This window comes from Phyllostomus hastatus, unplaced genomic scaffold, assembly GCF_019186645.2.
Source record: "Phyllostomus hastatus isolate PE091 unplaced genomic scaffold, TTU_PhHast_1.1 phas_scaffold_78, whole genome shotgun sequence".
Lineage (NCBI taxonomy): Eukaryota > Metazoa > Chordata > Mammalia > Chiroptera > Phyllostomidae > Phyllostomus > Phyllostomus hastatus.
The window spans coordinates 92051239-92068917 of record NW_025334041.1 but is presented as its reverse complement, the minus strand read 5'-3'; the positions used below and the strand labels follow the sequence as shown (position 1 = coordinate 92068917).

General features: G+C 36.2%; 1 protein-coding gene across 1 annotated transcript in view; it reads right to left on the bottom strand.

Annotated features, from left to right (window-relative positions):
• LOC123811567 (WD repeat containing planar cell polarity effector) overlaps positions 1-17679 on the bottom strand; it is a 382261-nt gene that overhangs the window by 259029 nt on the left and 105553 nt on the right. Inside the window, exons 7-8 of the mRNA XM_045827820.1 lie at positions 5359-5473; positions 2979-3112 (exon numbers count right to left, since the gene is read on the bottom strand). Coding sequence (XP_045683776.1) covers positions 2979-3112; positions 5359-5473 — 249 coding nt within the window. The remainder of the gene's footprint in view (positions 1-2978; positions 3113-5358; positions 5474-17679) is intronic.

Here is a 17679-nt window from a genome sequence, read left to right as displayed (position 1 = left end):
TATGTTACTGCAAAAAACAGTAAGCCACATCATCATGTGTAAAAGTTTATTCAGCTTCTGAGAATTATGCTTTTCTTTCTTAGGAAGAATTTGTAAAAATTTACTATTCAAACTATGTTTTTTGGAACATGGTTATTTGAAAACATAAGCACAAGCACCATCTGGGTGACACATGCCAAGGAAATATAGATTGCACCGTATTTCTGCTTAAGGAATTAATGGAAGGTTGATAGCTTGGAGGAAAAAAAAAACTATCTTGCCATTGCTGGTCAGCAATAATCGAACCACTTTCTGGGGATTAAGCGCATGGCTAAGCCTACTGGACCAGACACTAGCAAAGGGCAGGGGGTCTTCTTATCAGAGAAATGCTTCTGGAGCCAGTCTCACTACATGACAGATTGCTTTCATATTCCTGTCTGCAAGGCAACAAAGGATGGCAGTAATGCGATAATGCCAGAGTGCAATGGGTGTTAAGAACCCGTTGCATTTATGTATTGTATTTAGTAAATAATCAGGCTCATCCAAATTGTGATCTCACCACTCAACCAAGGCCATTAAAATCAAGGTTAATGCTTTAATAATCCTCTGCTATTTTTAAAAATATGGTCAAAAGAAACCCTTTTCTATTTGCATGGCCATAATATTATTGACCTCTTCATCCTCTGAATGCACATCAAAAGGAACTGAAATCAAAGTAATTACCAGTGTTGTTCTCGCATGGTAAATATTTAACTCCTTGCACTGTCCCTTTCACTGTTAAATAAATTGAATTGCATTTTTTTAAATGCAGACAGGAAAACTTGTTAAAAGTCAATAGTTTCATGATATTTACCCTGTAATTTTTTTTTGCCAAAAACACTTCAATCTACAAGAATTAAATTATGGTATAGCTATAAAGAAAAGCAGAATTATCTTCTAAGCAGAATTATAATACTTCACACTGTTTCCTTGTTTTTAAATCCAAATGGGCAATGACAGACAACACATGTGTACTTTATACTTGGAAGTACAAATTCTTATATTTAAGCTCTCAATATCATTAGTTCTCTTGTTTGAGAGAAATACCACAATGGAATTACTAAATTCTTAAAAATACATATATTCTTTTGATGCCCCACTTGCTATGTAAATACATTCCTTACAAATTTCTACATGAGGAAATAGAGTTAAACAAGAGACTGACACTGTCAGTCCTCACAGAACACATATCATGTATGTTATCTGCAATTTCATGTTTCCTGTAAGTTTGAATGGCATCATATTCTATCTTGATGGCATAAAGAGCAAGTAAAAAAGAAGTTGCTTAAAATATCCTTCCAATTGACAAATGGCAGTTTTTACTCAGTATGAAATACTTGTAACCAAATATTGAACCAGAATATGAAATCCATGGACTTTCCAAAAGGATTACTTCTCTAATTATAGAAATGTGGAGTGCCATATCCTAATTTCTCAAATCCAAAGGCAGAAAGAATAAACAAAGAATTCCCTTACTTAAGGTATAAGGGCCCACATACTTGGTCTATTTTCCACATCTTTTCATAAGAAAAGATGATGTCCTGACAGTTCCTCTCTTCTCTCACTAATGGAGAGCTACTATTCTTCAGCTGAGAAGACTTCGTTAAACTATCCATCAATCCTAAGGTGAACAAACTAGTCAAATAACATTTTATATGACAGCATTAGAAACACTTAAAATAGTTTATGTTAATGCATATTGGTTCATTTTGAAGAACACCACTGGTAAATAAACACCATTTCCAGTAAATCTATAATTTGCCATTCTGGAAAATAACATACCATTAAAAATGTTAATACCAACTTTTGACTAACCAAAATAAATACATGAGTACCACTGATTCCCAGCTAAAGAAAATTGATATTACACAAAGTGTTATAGAAGCTCCATAAAGCTAGTAAACAAAACCAAACTGTAGTTTATTACCATGATGAAAAACTTACTCATATTTTATCCTATATTAAAAACCTTTTTTATAAGAATGTTTCTGCTAAATAAAATTAGGTCCTCCCTCACACCACTACCACCTCAATCACAGAAAGAAATAATCTCAAAGGGAAAAGAGTAGGTTAAATACTACTTTTTCAAAAAAATACACAGATTCAAGCCACAAAGCTGACATCTAGAAATCTTTGCCTTTGCTATATACTCCACGTATGGCATAAGTGCGCATCCATTTTAAGGAAGCTGTATATCAGCTCTGTTCCCAGTGAACAGTGAACTGTCTCAAATCCACGTCGCAGAGGCTGGATCAATCTTGCAAACACAAGTCATTGCTAAAAAGAGGCCTTGAACTGAAACAGCCTGGAAAATGTATTAGATACTCATCCTAGCAGAGAGTATGCCTTCCAAGCAGTTAAAATGTAATGTGGCAAAACTTAAATTAAACACATCATTTAAAATAAAAATCCTGCCTTAACAGATGTAAAGTCCCTGACACAAAGGAACAAATTACTTGGAGTTAGTGAAGAGAGAGATAGACTAACATATAAAGATTTCTTTTTGCATTTTCTCCAGTTATAGTTGGAAGGGGGAATCTTCCTACTCTTTGTTTATTATACTTTTTTATTAACTGTTAAAAGTAACTTCTTCCTTCTTTCTCTTCTTTTGAAATAGAAGCCAAAGCAACTATCCTAGCCTAGAAAGATAATATGGGTCTTTAGAGAAAAAGAAGAATGGTATATATACTACCACTAGCAACAAGACCATTTTTTAATATGTAACTTGCCTCTATTATCTGTCCTTCACTTCCATTAGAGCTATATAAATTGCTCCAAACATGCCATTGTTAGACCTACCCCATAATGAGAGTAGAAAAGAAAACTTAGGATGGACACTGTTTCTAATAAATCAAGCTAAATCCAGAAATGTTCAAGAATAATGAGCATAACATTGACTCATGTGATACTCAGTATACCTTAATAATTAATAATATGACTATTTAAATTGAAATCTCTACCTTATAATCCAAAGCTGAGAGTTTTTCCAATCTTTTGCTTATATCAGGAGAACCCATCTTCTTGGTAAACTGAATAAAACATAGTTTGCTTTGTGCCAAAAATGAAAAGATGATGAAGCTGTCTGTGAGAAGAGCTTTAAAAAAAGAAAGATTTAATAATACCATCAAATAATAAGTTAGAATAAAATAATAATGAACTAATAGATTTTTTCCTTTGAAATATTACAAAAGGCAATTTTCAAAAGACAAATGTTAATTGAAATAACTAAAGTCTCTTAAGTATCATTATGACATTTTACAAGGATATTAAAGAAACTGGAAATAAATGATAATCATCAATCTAATTATGCATGGATTAGATACTTTTCCTTTGTTTCTAAGATCATTTGACACACTCTGATGTTTGGAGACTACTACCAAATATCATATAGTTGGAACTAGAGCTATAAAAGCATAATATAAAGACCATTTCATACCTGAATACAAAGATAAAAACATATACTTTTATTCAAGTTTAGTCTTTAATCCTGTGTTTAATCCATCTGAGAATAAATTGGATTTATTAAGATATACAGATCAGTGTTTCCTACCAATCTTATTTTTTATTTTTAAATTTTCATCAATGAACCTTCTTTTGAGAGTATACGAGCTAATGAAATAAAGCATAGTATATCCAATGTGTACATTACATAAATTAATATTTTATAAGGAAGATAAGCAAAAATATTTCTATAGCTTTTATTTCTAAAGCATACAAGTAGGTAGATAATTTTTATCAGGTACAAAAAGGGCTATTAAAGTTGTATAAAGTTATTGATAAAAAGCAACTGAGAAATGCTTTATGTTGTTCCTAGCATAAAAAATATTGAATGTTTTACATTATTTTTCTTTACTTCTACCCCTTCATTGTGCAGTGACCAATGGTAGACCTACACAATTAGAGGAGAACCTGGAGAACTGCCAAGAAATCACTGTTATCACAGTCTCATGAGAATGCATTATTTTGGGTACAAATAAAAGAAACAAGTGAAAGAAGATATCTCAGACATAAATAGTGTTGGAAGTCTCCTTTCAATTCTCATAGAGGTGCATCAATATGATAAAATCATCACAGTCACTATTTTATTTGCAGTGTCAACAAAGGGGTCGATTATGAGACATGAAAATGAAACCTCTTCCATAGGGAAGCTTCCTTAGCACCATATTTCTATAAGGAAGAGAAAAATGGAATACTTACAATCCTTATTATTATCAGTAATGTTAATTATAGCCATCCTGCAGACTGCTTTTCTTTAAGATGATGAAATTGATTCTGATTTATTCAGAGGTAGCCCTGACCTCTGTCTTTTTCCATTAGACCACACTTTCCTTTGATTATTCAATTTAAGATACTGACCATTTTCAATCTCTACTGAAAATACAATCTGTTTCTTAGAACTTTTACTGTGAATAAAAGAACATAATCTTAAAACTTTAGGAGTCACCATAGTATAGTGCAAAGAAAATAGGTTCTGTAGCTAGAACCTGGGTTCAACTCTTAGCTGTCATTTTCAAGCTGTTCCTTAGTATCTTATTTGTGAGCATGTTCTTTAGCATCTCAGCTTCAATTTCCTTATCTATAGGGTGAAAATAACTATACCTTACAAAAGGTTGTTTTTTGAACTAAATAAAATGAGTAGGTTGGCAAAGCATAGAGCCTCTTAGGGCTCAATAAATGTCAGTATCCTAACTTTTAAATATCTGGCTTAAAATCTTTTCTTATATGCTTTATAGCAATTATATACTACTATGGTATCACTTAATAGGATCCAGATTTACCTAGCATATTTGGCATTGATTTTTTATATTTAGAAATACTGTCCAGTCATTGTGTTGTACATCTGAAACTAATATAATATTATGTCAGCTCTATTTTTTTAAAGAAAGAAATACTGTCTAGACTCTCAAAAATTAATACTCATAGACTTCAGTAACAAAGAATCTTCCTAAGAGGCAAAGTGCAGATTTTTTTTACCAAGAGTTGTATTGACATATTTGGGTTACTTATTCAAAATTCATTTGAAAATGAAAAATATTTGAAATGTCAACAATGGGAAACTAATTTTGAAAGAACACACCAGAAAAATCCATTTTGAAAATACAACACATTTTTTAAGGAGAGGGTGAAAAATATTCAGAATGAGCCTAACACTAGATAAAAACTTTGATATTAAATATTAGCCAAAACTTGTATTGGTCCCATGGGTTCTAACTATGCTATTACAAGCAATTACTAGTGTTTTCAAGTCCTCACTGGTAATAATTAGTCTACCTGTTGACACACTATTTCTCCTGCCCCACTGTTAATTGTAGGCAATTGATTTGCACATGGGGTAATTACCATCACTGATGGTGTCTGAGATGAGCTTTCCCACCAGGCTTCTGTCAATCACTACTTTCTCCAGCTGTGGCCCAGAAAGGCTTAGGGACACCAGCACACCTGAACCAAAGAGGAGCTAAAACCAGGTAAAAGGGGAGAGGGGGAAGAAGACATACTGAGGATTAGAACTTTAAAAAAAATCTCCAAATGTATAACTTATATTTACACATGCATCTATACCATAAAATTATAAAGAGTTTTTCTTCATCAGAAAACAATCACTGACAGATAGAGGTGGTTAAATGATGCAACACAACAGGTGCACTGATTAAAGCTATATGCAAAAATCATATTCAGTCCATGTTTATGAAAAGACCAATCTTCAACATACTTAGAAAGTACTCATGCAGAAATAACTGCTTGCACTACATTCAGAAAGGTAATATGTTCTATTAAAATATTTTGAAAGAGCACTATTTATGTCAAAAATGAAAAGATTTCTTGATGTTTGAGTAGTCACTGCTACCCATGATAGAAAAGGTGTCATCATAACATGAACAGTGAATGTTAACAATTTATTTGGAATCTAAACCTCACTTTTGCAAATAAAGATTTTGTCCATCTAAAATATTAAAATATATAAGATCAAAGCAATTATAGTAAAATGTTAAATTCAAAAATTCATAAATAGTAGGATCAAGGGTGGGAGGTGGAGATAGTTGGGGTGGGTGGCAGTGGTAGCAGGAAAATGGAGACAATTACACTTAACCAACAATAAAAAAAGAAAAATGCATTTAAAAAATTCATAAGTAAGTAATACATACCAGACACAATTTCTCAAGAAGAGATACGGAAATGTAGTAAAGTTTCCAGGCTTTATCAACATCAGTGCTCACCCAAACACCCAATAAAAGATGATTTAATATCACCATTATGATTATATACTGCTCTTTTCCATTTGTGACAGCATAATTCATTCATCTCCAAATGTTTAAAACTTCTGAAGTACTATGCATATGTGTATGCTTGTTATCTATGAGATTATGAAATATCAATACTGGAAGAAATTGTTTCACCTTCAAGGCAACAGACTCAAAGCAGATGAATCATGGAATAGCATATGGTATAAGAGGAAAAAAAACAATTGTCAGTAAACTTAGCACGAACATGCCAGCCAAACCCAAAGACAACTATGATTTTAAACAAAATAGGAATTCCCCATGTACCTAGGCATCAAGTCCCAGCTAGAGAGGATGATTCTGTGTCAAGACATATTGGGACACGTGTGAAAGATAAGCAGCATGAGGTACCAGGGCAACATAAAGAAAGACCACTATTCCCCCACCGCCCAACAGATTTCAGGCATGTGATCGGAAAAGACACTGAAGGGTCCCTTTGTATTTAACTGTTAGAATGCTTGTCCTAATCACTAGAAAGCTTTCTTTAAGTCTTGTGAACATGACTTAATGGACTGTCCACTTCATATTAATGGTGCTAAAGAGGGTAGAAGGAGGTAGGACTTAATCATCTTTACTGGTTTTCGAGAAAGCACATTTGTTCCAAGAATTTCAAATTATTTTCACTACTGAGTTACATCCAGCCCTATACTATACCTTGATGGGAAACACTAGCATTTCCATTTGGGGGAATTTCCCTGTAAGAACATAGCATGTGGTCTTCACTCTCTAAATTCTCCCTTTTCAGGAAGCAAATTTTAGGGTCATCTTTCATACCTAGTTCTTCCCCTTGTAACAGCTCTTCCCTCCCTTCCCCATTTTTTCAAAACATCTCAAAAATAAAGAGAAAAAGACAGATTTTAATCTACTAAAACTTTATACCTATACCCTTAAACACCTCTCTTCTTAATTTTCCAGGGACTACTAGCTCCTATGGATACTGGCTAGGCCACTTTTACCTTTTTATCTTCAGTGCCTAGAACAGTGCTAGGCACACAGTATGTGCTAACTTAATGTTTTGAGAAATAATCATAATTAATTTGTGATAGGATCAGATAATTGATAGTTAGATGGATTCCATTTCCACACGACATGGAAGTTCCTTCTGTAGCATCCCTTCAGGCATCCTTCAAATATCCAGCCCATGCTTGAATACTTCTGGTGACCAAGAGCTTGTTACCTTACAAAAAAGCTATTATACCACTGGACAATTCTAATCAACTTTAAGATCATCCATTCACTTCTTTCATTCAACAAAAATTGAATGTTGAATATATAATATGTCATGCACTAAACTAAATCTAGTGGCTCAAAAGTGAATCAAATATAATCCTTAAAATAGGTTAAATGTAGGTTAACAGAGAGAGCTAGAAATACAAGTACTTAAGTATAAGAAAGTGCTATTACTGGTCCTGTTATTATAGAAGTACCTACTGTGCAAAATAAGGGGATTAAGAAAGAGGCAGTGGCATTTAAGGTGAAGACTAACACTGCCTTCTTAGGACATCTACAGTAGCCCCAGTTTTCTTCAAAAGCATTTTTTAAATATTAAAATAACACAGTGATTAGAAACATGGACTCTAAAATCAGAATGAAATTAGCACTGGCTCTGCCTCTTACCACCTTTGTGACCTTGCAGGAATTATTCTCCTTCTCTATCATTTCATTTTTTCATCTAAAAAGAGAAAGGATAATATCTACTTCATAGGATGAGGACTAAATAATTTTTTACAAAAGGTATTTGGAATAATGCCTGGCACATAGTAAATGTTTGTAATTACTATTCTTACTATTCAACCACTATTCGTATAATGTATTCTCACTATATTGTTTGCCATCTCTGAACACATTCTTCTGTCTTTTTAAAAATCTCATGCCCAGATGGGACTCAGTATTAGACATAAAACACTAGGCTCCAGATGAGTTATAACCAGTACAATCTTTTATTGCCTTTCCTATTTGCAATGATTTCGCAAGGATATTGTCTCCAAGGTATTTGCAAGTTCCTTCAAAACTTCAGAGTTTAATTTGTCTAAGTCTCAATTTCTTATCCCTCATTTTCTACTCTCACTGCCATTATCATCACTGCCATTACTGCTATTGTAGCCATCAGTCAGAGGGTGGGCCTGGCTGCCCACTTCAGAGGGGCAGACTGCACAGGGGCTACACAGAGGACAGGGGTGCACTGGGATGCAGGGGTACCCTGCAGACTCTACCTGGTTCCCCAAATGTGCAGGCACATTGTCCAGCATTGAGAGGCAGACTGAGGGCTGCAGCATCTCCAGGCTTCCTGACGCAGGTCCTGCAGGCTTCCCCCAACCCCACTGACCCTGATACTACACAGTCAGGGGGCATGGGGAGTCTCCCCCATTGCCCAAGACAGCAGCAAGAGGAGGTTCTTACACTGAGCCACCAAAAGCTAGAAAGATTCATTCACAGAACCCCAGCACTCCAAAAGCTAGCAAGATAACTGGATAGAAAAAAAAAGTCCTCCCCTCCCTATCCCTACGCAAACTGTGGGCTTGAGCAGGAAAGGGAGATGTTCTTTGAAATGGGAGTCCACCATTCTCCCAGGTCGTGAGGCACCTGAGTAAAACCTCTTTCCTTTTGTACCAGCACCAGCTTCATGAGTTTAGCTTTCATTGCAGCAGGCAGCTGAACTTGTGCTTTTTTGGTTACATATCATGAACTCTCCTCATCTAATAGAAATTGTTTTTTCCATGTATGAACATTTGTTATAAAATTAATTCTAAAAGACTTCTTTTGTGGGATGGACATGGAAAATGCAACCTGTGAAAACAGGTAAAAGAGGGATTACACTGGAAGGTTTCAAAGGGGAAAGAGTCAAGGTGCAGTAGAAAAGGGTGCATACATCAATAGGTAACTGATCTATGAGTGGAGATAGTGGGGATAGATAGATTTAGGGACTGTGAATCCTGACCAGTGTGCTTGGGCATTCCTTCATAATCTTTCTCAAAGGAGGTTCATACACTCAACTCATTCATTCCACAAATACATCATTGGTACTTTCTATGAGTCATGCCCTATTCAAGGTGCTGAGGATACAGCAGAGAACAAAACAAAATACCCTTGCCCTTACTCCCCTCAGGGAGCCTGCATTCAAGTGTGAACACAGGAAATGAATAGTTTTAATATAACACCAAATAGCAATAAGAACTACAAGGAAAAAATAAAGCACAGTAAGAATGGGAATTTTAGGAAGATGCTATTTTAAGAAGGATGACTAAGAAAGAAAGAAAAAGACCTCTAGGAAGAGATGAAATTTGAGTATGGACTCAAGTGAAGTAAAGGAACTAGACGTACGGTGTTTTGGAGAAAGGGAGATTGAGTCAGCAGACAGCAAATACAAAAACTCCGAGGTCAGAATGTACCTGGAATGACTGAAGAAAGCTAGGGCAGTGTAGCTGGAGGGGAGTGAGGGTGACACATTCACAGAGAATGAAATCCCAGAGATAGTCAGGGGCCAGGTTAAATTAGACCTTTTCGAAGAGAAGCTATTGTGATTTAAGCAGCAGAGAATTACAATCTAATTTATGTTTTAAAGGCAAATTGGGCAAGAGTAGAAGCAAGGCGACACTAGGAAACTGGTCTAGGTGAGGGAAGATGATAATCTGAACCTGAACAATAATGCTAAAGGAAACGATAGGTTGAAAGATTTGAGATATATTTTAAAGGGGATCAACCAGGACTTGCTAAAGGATTGGATAAGGCATACAAGAGAAAAACTCAAAGGTGTTTAGGCTGAGCAACTGGGTTTACTAAGATAGGGAACTGAGGGGGGAACAAATTTAGAGTGGAGGGAATCAAGAGTTTGTGTTTGAACATGTTAAATTTAAGATGCCGATCGATGTACAAGTAGATATATCAACAGACAATCAAAATGAGTTTGCAGTTCAGGGTCAGCTGAGGGCTGGAGATGTATATTTGGGAGTCATCAGCAATAAATAGGTAGTATTTAAAGTAATAAAACTGGATAAACTCTTTTAAAAAAAAATGAGTGGCGAAGTCATAAGGGTGGGGCCCTAATCCAACCTGACTGCTGCTCTTACTTGAGAGAGAAAGACCAGAGAGCTCTCTCTCTCCATGCACACACACACAGAAAAGGACATTTGACACACAGCGAGAAGACAGGAAGAGAGGCCTCACCAGAAACCAACCCAAGTCTTGAAACTGAGAAAATAAGTTTTTGTTGTTAAAGAATAGAAAGACAGAGGTTCAAAGTCTGAGCTCTAGGGCATTCCAATCTTTAGAGATATTAAAAAATCAGGTTAGTCTTCTTATTGACACCTATTTTGGATACTCATTAGGATCAAGGTATGGCCATCATTTCAGATCTCTTGTGGTCTAGAGGTATCCCTGACACAAGACTTTGTAATAAGAATATATAAATAAATTCATAAGCTAATTAATGCATTTTTATTTAAAAGCCTGTGGGGAAGGATAAAAGTTTCAAGTAGTGGTGCCAAAGATCAAAGATACTTCTGGATGTGGTAATGAAGGTAACCAGAATTAGGAAATAACAGTTTCAAACTCAGGAAAAGAATATTCCAGCTCAGGCAGGAGAGTACTTCTGCGTGTTTACTCAAAAGGTTAGTTCTTAAGCCTGCCAAAATGGCCTGTGTAAGATCTGGCAGGACAAGAAGGAAAAGTGCATTAAGGTATTGTCCTATTCCACTGCAAAGGGAGGTGCCCCAGAACAGATCTGATCTTGAGAAGAGATCCATGGGATGAATCAATGAGAAGGCTCACGGGATTTCTCAACATTGTTCCAATTTTAATGTTGGGTTTTTGTGCAGAAGACCACTAATGCAAAACAGAATTCAAACTTCCTTTTTCTGACACCCTCCCAAACAGGAAGTATCTTTCCTAATTGCTTCTGGTCTAATTAGGTTTCTTTCTATTGCCTTTATCATTTTCTCCTCATTTTCTTCAACAAACTTATACAGAGGTGTGCTTTTTCTTTAAGAAACAGGGAAATGATCCCCATGATCTTCTACTGGCTCTTCAAATTGGTTTCTGTTAACCCTGGAATCTACGGTGCTTAGATTAAGTACTCAATTGGAAGTGAAATGGCACTGGAAGAAGAAAGAGAAAGTTGTAGCAGATAACATCATTAATCAAAACAAAAATAACCACCCACAATAATCTGAGTTCCATTCAGCAGGTCAAAAACATGTGAGTGCCTCCTATATATGCCAAATACATATTAGATACAATGATGAACAAGGCAGACACATTAGTACAATGTGTAGAGTACGAGATTAAGAAGACTTAATCTCAGAGAGAAGTGAAGGACTGCTTCCTAGATAAGGTAGTTTATGAGCCATAAAAAGAGAAATACATCACATTTGGTCTCAACTATTAAAAAAGAACTAGTACACTCAGTATTTGTGAACAGGCTATTTAATAACAGTGGTCACAAACAACCCCATTGCATTCAATATTCCCATAGGTTAAGAAAAGTACCTCACATCCATGTGATTATTAACCCATCTGGGAGGAAATTAAAAGTAAAGCAGAATCAGTACTAAAAATCAACAATGGGTGATAGGTTCAATCCATGATTTGAGAGTTAAGTTATAGACAGGCAGCCAAGACTGATCCCATGAAATCACTAGGAGACATGTGAGAGACAGCAGGTATTGAACACTACAATACACAGAGGCAACAAAGTATTAGGGCTCTTGGAATGAATTTCAGGGCTGAAGCAAACATTTAAAGTATTATAGAAACACTCTCTTGGAAGCCAAGTGAATTTGCATCCTGGTAGTAACCAACACCTCCCCCAGCCCTGGCCCCCAATCTAAACCATGGGGTAAAACTGGTGAAACTCTGAGAACTCTAGATGGTCAAACAATTTTACATTGGAGAAATCTAGAACAAAGAGTAGTCACTGATCATTTCAGAAGATAACCTGCTAGAAGAGAGATAACATGTTTTCTGTAATTTATTCCTTCATTCAGTAAACATTTATTGGGTATAGAGGGAAACCATGCCTGACTAATCCATTAAAGTACAGAGACAAAATTGAATGTAGCTAAGACAAGGATAAAAAATTTAATTGTTTCACTATAGTGAATTGACTTAAGAGCAGGAAACAAAAGGACAAAACATAAACAGATTTTTTTCTGGATAGAGAAACCTAATGTAATTTTAAATTCAATATATATAATAATATATTCTGTATTTAATATACATATAACATGTAATTATATGTATTTAATATTTATGTAATTATAATATATATAATTACATAAAAGTGATCATCCCTAGAAAATATTTATAATCATGGTCAAGTTCACAAAGATAAATCGTATATTTGCCAGTAGTTTTAAAGATCTAAATGGATAAAAGCAGTGGCAGGAAGTGAACAAGAAGACATGCCAGGCAACACATTACCTTTGTACAAAATTTGATAGTTTACAGAGGACTTTTATATGTACTTTCTCTATAATGACTGTACAATGCCCACACAATTCTGGAACATAATAAGTACATGAATTATAAAAGCTGTAGTAACAAGGTTAATCCTCACACTAATTCACAATCAGGAGGGTAAAGCAACTAACCAAAGGTCTCATAATTAGTGGGAAAGTAGATTAAGACAAGAAAAATCCTATGTTCTTTCTCCCTGTTGCTGGGGAATTACTATCAGTAACTCTCATTTCTCAGTCAACTTCCATGCAATATCTCATCTGGTTTTCCTCTCTTTAGCTCTTACTGTACTCTATCAGAGGTGTCCTATTTGCAGCCCACAAGCTGCATGTGTCCCAGGATGGCTGTGAATGCAGCCCAACACAAAATCATAAATTTACTTAAAACATTATAAGATTTTTTGTTATCACATGTCACAACGTATTTAATCTGTGGCCCAAGACAACTCTTCTTCTTTCAGCATGGCCCAGAGATACCAAAAGGTTGGACACCCTAGAGGGAGATTAGTTTAGAGTCTAAAGCAATCTTCCTCTAAACCAGTGGTTCTGAACTTGGGAGAGATTTTGGCCTCCAGGGGATATCTGGAAACACTGTGATTGTCACAACCTCTATATGTAGCCACTTCCACAGAGGCTCACCTAAGAGAGTGCTTATAAATAAGTTGCTGTGGAAACAAACGGTGTTTTCCATATCTCCATCAATCAGATTTGGGGACTCCTCAAATTCTAATCAACACTTTTCTCAGGTATAGAACAGGTAATGGATGAGGACCTGGTCAGATATCTTAAATGGAGTGGTGGGCAATGCACAGTTAAGATCAGAACCCTGAAGGAAGCCTGTTCCCCATGTCTCCTACCCTGTTCAGGGCTATGGCTCTGATGACTAATGCCCGTTGTCAAGATAGAAGGAGCCCCAGGGCAAGTCAGAGGGCTATGGTAGCTTGATAGAAATATCCTGTAAGAACACCTCCTTGCTTTCCTTTCCAATTCTCAGCTCACCAATCAGCCTTATCTTTAACTTAGTCTCTTGAGTAATTAATTCATCCAACAGTTGGGAGTGCCCCAAGCAAATAAGCAGGGTCTGTCATGCCAAATGTATCTCATACTGCAAATTAGTAAACTACCATGAGGTTAATAAATCAGTTGCTTGTGAGTTTAGTTACTGTGACTGTTGTTAGTACAAGAAAACAAATGAAGATAACATAAAAGATAGATAAGTTTAATTAACCAGAAATTTTCTGCCCAAGTCCATGATACACTACTGAAGTGGGGAGGAATTTTTTAAAAGCTGCAGACCTCTATGAATAGTATGATCCCATTTTATCAGGGAAAAAGCAGATGTGGTATGTGTACATACGAGGTCTGTCCAGAACGCATCCAGGTATGTAATATGAAAGAGAGACATTTACTGAAGAAGATACTAGATACAAGACTCATCCCATTGTACATGGGATGATGATACCTTAATCCCCTTCAAAGTAGGCACCATGGCACTTCACACAATTCTCCCAGTCACCATCAGCTGCCCCATTGTATTTTCCTGAATCTCATCAACTGTCTGAAATCTCTTCCCCATTAAAGGTGATGTTAGCTTTGGGAAAAGCTATAAGTCATAGGGTGCCAAATTTGGGCTGTAGGGGGACTGAGTCACCTAGGTGATTTGATGTTTTGCCAAAAAACTCTGCACGAGAAATGATGCATGAGCAGGCACATTGTCGTGATGAAGCTGCCAATCACCAGTTGCCCAAAGCTGTGGCCTTCTGAATCATCCAAATAGTTTCCAGGGAGGAATGTTCAAAGTTAACGCAAAATTTGATGCAGATTCATTGCTGTACTTGCTCAATCATTTTGAATATAATGGTTGCACTGTACACATGCTTACTCAATGGCATCTACTGCCACCACTGACTAGTACAGTGAAGTCATCACTGTTCACACATGCACATTCCAGTCCTCTCCTTGGCTGCCAGGTTACATTGATGTTATACAAACCATTCTTGTTATATTAACAATGGCTAGACTTTTTCCAGACAGACCTGTGTTTAATAACTGCTTTTCATTTCATAGTCACTTAAGTAGTACATTTGCCAACCTAATAGTTTTATTTTTTTCACCTTAGGGTATAAATTGCCATTTGGCAAAAGCACTTGATGTGTTTTCTCTATCAGCTACACTGGCATATATAACATAATATTCTCAAATATGAATGTAAAGTTTCTGCGTTCTGCACCCAACCTTAGATGCTTTTAGTTTATAAATACATTTCTAACTGGCTCATTCCAACTTGTGCCTATAATACAAAGTTCTAAATTTGAAATGTCATGTTTTAAGTTTTTGTCTAAAAATTTTCTAAGTATTCAAATATAATACATTAAAAGTCTTTTCATTAGCTAGCTATAGAAGTAACTACTTTCCTTTAAAAAACATAAATGTTTGGCATGTGTTTGTTTCTACTGTGTAAAATGTATATTAAAATCAACATGAAAGGAACTAGATTATTGAGATTTGAATTCATTTAGCTTTACACACATTTACTATTAACTATAACTGAATATATGAAGGAAATTCATAGTTCTATGCTGGCTTCCTTTGGGGCAAAATTCCTTGAAGTTTCCAAAATATTAGTAGGCATGAATGCCAAGAGTGGAGGTGGGGAATTATGAGTTTCTTTAAAGAAATATTTTAAAATAAAAATAATTAATAAAAGAGAAGAAAGAGCGATTTATACAAACAGCAGGAGGGAAATGCTGATTGATGATACAAAGATACACTATTATAAAGAAGATTAAAACTTTCTTTGTTCCAAAATTGGGTTCATTTGTTGCTGTATTTTTAAGAGTTAATAATTAATGCATCAAAGAATTATCATAGGTCATCAAGATACAATATAAATTCTATTTTTCCTGGAAAGGCATGAGTTTTTTTTGCCTAAGAAAGAGTAATTATCAGAGCATGGTATTAAACCTCTTAGCTGAACATAAAGATTACTTAGGTACAATGTTATGTATGTACAAGCATATAGATACACATGCTTATTTCTAATATAAATTTTTGTGGATGTGATGGCCATGGACACATACCACTCAGAACTCCTTCAGGAGGAATGGAAGCTGGGAACATAGTTGACTGACAAAGGCCACACTTTCCCCTGGGGGCTACTAGCCAATGACTGAACACCGTGGGGTATTAGTCCTATGGAAACTCCTCTAATGGGCAAATTTAGCCTAGGGACTCCTTATTCAGCCTGGCTGAAACTTCTTCAGCACCATACTGCGGCTTGAGGCTCTTTATACCCAATCCATTTCTTCTCCTTTCACGGGGTTCAGACCAGCATCTCAGTCAAACAGCTCTCCCCACCTATTCCTGTTCCCTCCTCCACTCCATCTTTCACATCTCCCCCGTAAGTCCCTGGCATTCCTAGTACCATCTTGACAGCTGTTTCTCAGAAACACTCTGGAAACGTTTAAAAATATTTCAATGAAAGAAATACATATAAATTGTTAAAATATTAGAGAACACTTGAAATCACTGTGTACTGCCTTATCCCACCACAACCTCTCATCCCACTTACAAATGTCACCATTTTCAAGTTTTAGTATTTTCTTCTGATTTTACCACTGCATTTCTAAATATGTGTGTCACTTAGAACTGCATTCAGGTGCATGCAACAGAAATCTCAAAAAAAATCACTACTCAACGGAATGAGTTTGTTTTTCCTGAGAACAAGAAGTCTGGAGTTTGACAGTGCATGGCTGATAAGACATCTCCATGATATCACCAGGTACCAGGGACCTAATCTCCATCCCCTCCCCTTTTATTAAGTGGCTTTTTGTCAACATTACTCCAGCAATTAATTATCCCCATTCCTGTAATAATTTTCCCCTTACTGGATCATGCCTATTAGCATACCAATAGAAATAAATGTTATTTGTCCCATCTAAAAAAAGAAATTAGGGCCCTGGCTGGCGTAGCTCAGTGGATTGAGCCCGGGCTGTGAACCGAAGTGTCGCAGGTTCGATTCCCAGCCAGGGTACACTCCTGGGTTGCAGGCCATAACCCCCAGCAACCACACATTGATGTCTCTCTCTCCCTCTCTCTCTATCTCCCTCCCTTCTCTCTCTAAAAATAAATAAATAAAAACTTTTAAAAAATAGTTTAATAAAAAAAAATTAAAACCTCATATGACCTCATCTCTCCTTCCCTATATATCTACTTTCCTTCATAAAATAACCCTTATGTTATAAACCCCCCAGCTCTCCTCCCATTATCTCTTAAATGCATTCTAACTGGGCTTCTGCCCACACCATCAACTGAAATTGCTCTCATCCAGGTCACCCCCATCACCTGTGTCACGCCACCGAATCAATGGTCAGTCTCAGTCATCTTGTTACTGGTATCTTATGTACCAGTTATACCCAACTTTCTCCTTGAAACTTAATCTCCTGGACACCATACTGCCTTCAGTGTGCTCTACCTCTGGATACTCCGGCTTAGTCTCCTTTCTCCACCTCTCCAATCCCCAAATGCTGGAGGACCCCAGGGATCAGCCCTATTGCCCCCTCTAGATCTCTATCTATACTCCCTAGATGATCTTCAGCAACCCCTTGGCTTTGATACCATCTTTGTGGTTTTCTCCGGAATTTACCTCTCTAGCCCAGACCTTTCTCTCAACTATAGATTCCTATCATCAAAGCTCTATTTGAATGTCTAATAGACATTTCAAACACTGATGTCCAAAACTGAGCTTCTAATGTGTCCTCAAAATGTCTTTTCTCAATCTTCCCCTTCTAGTGAATGGTAAATTTAGTTGCTCACAAATTTCTTCTACACCCAACATTTGATCCATCAGCAAAATCCGATGGCTCAAAATATATACTTAGAATTTGGCTACTGTACAACCACTTAACCACTCCCATAGGTAAAGCCACCAT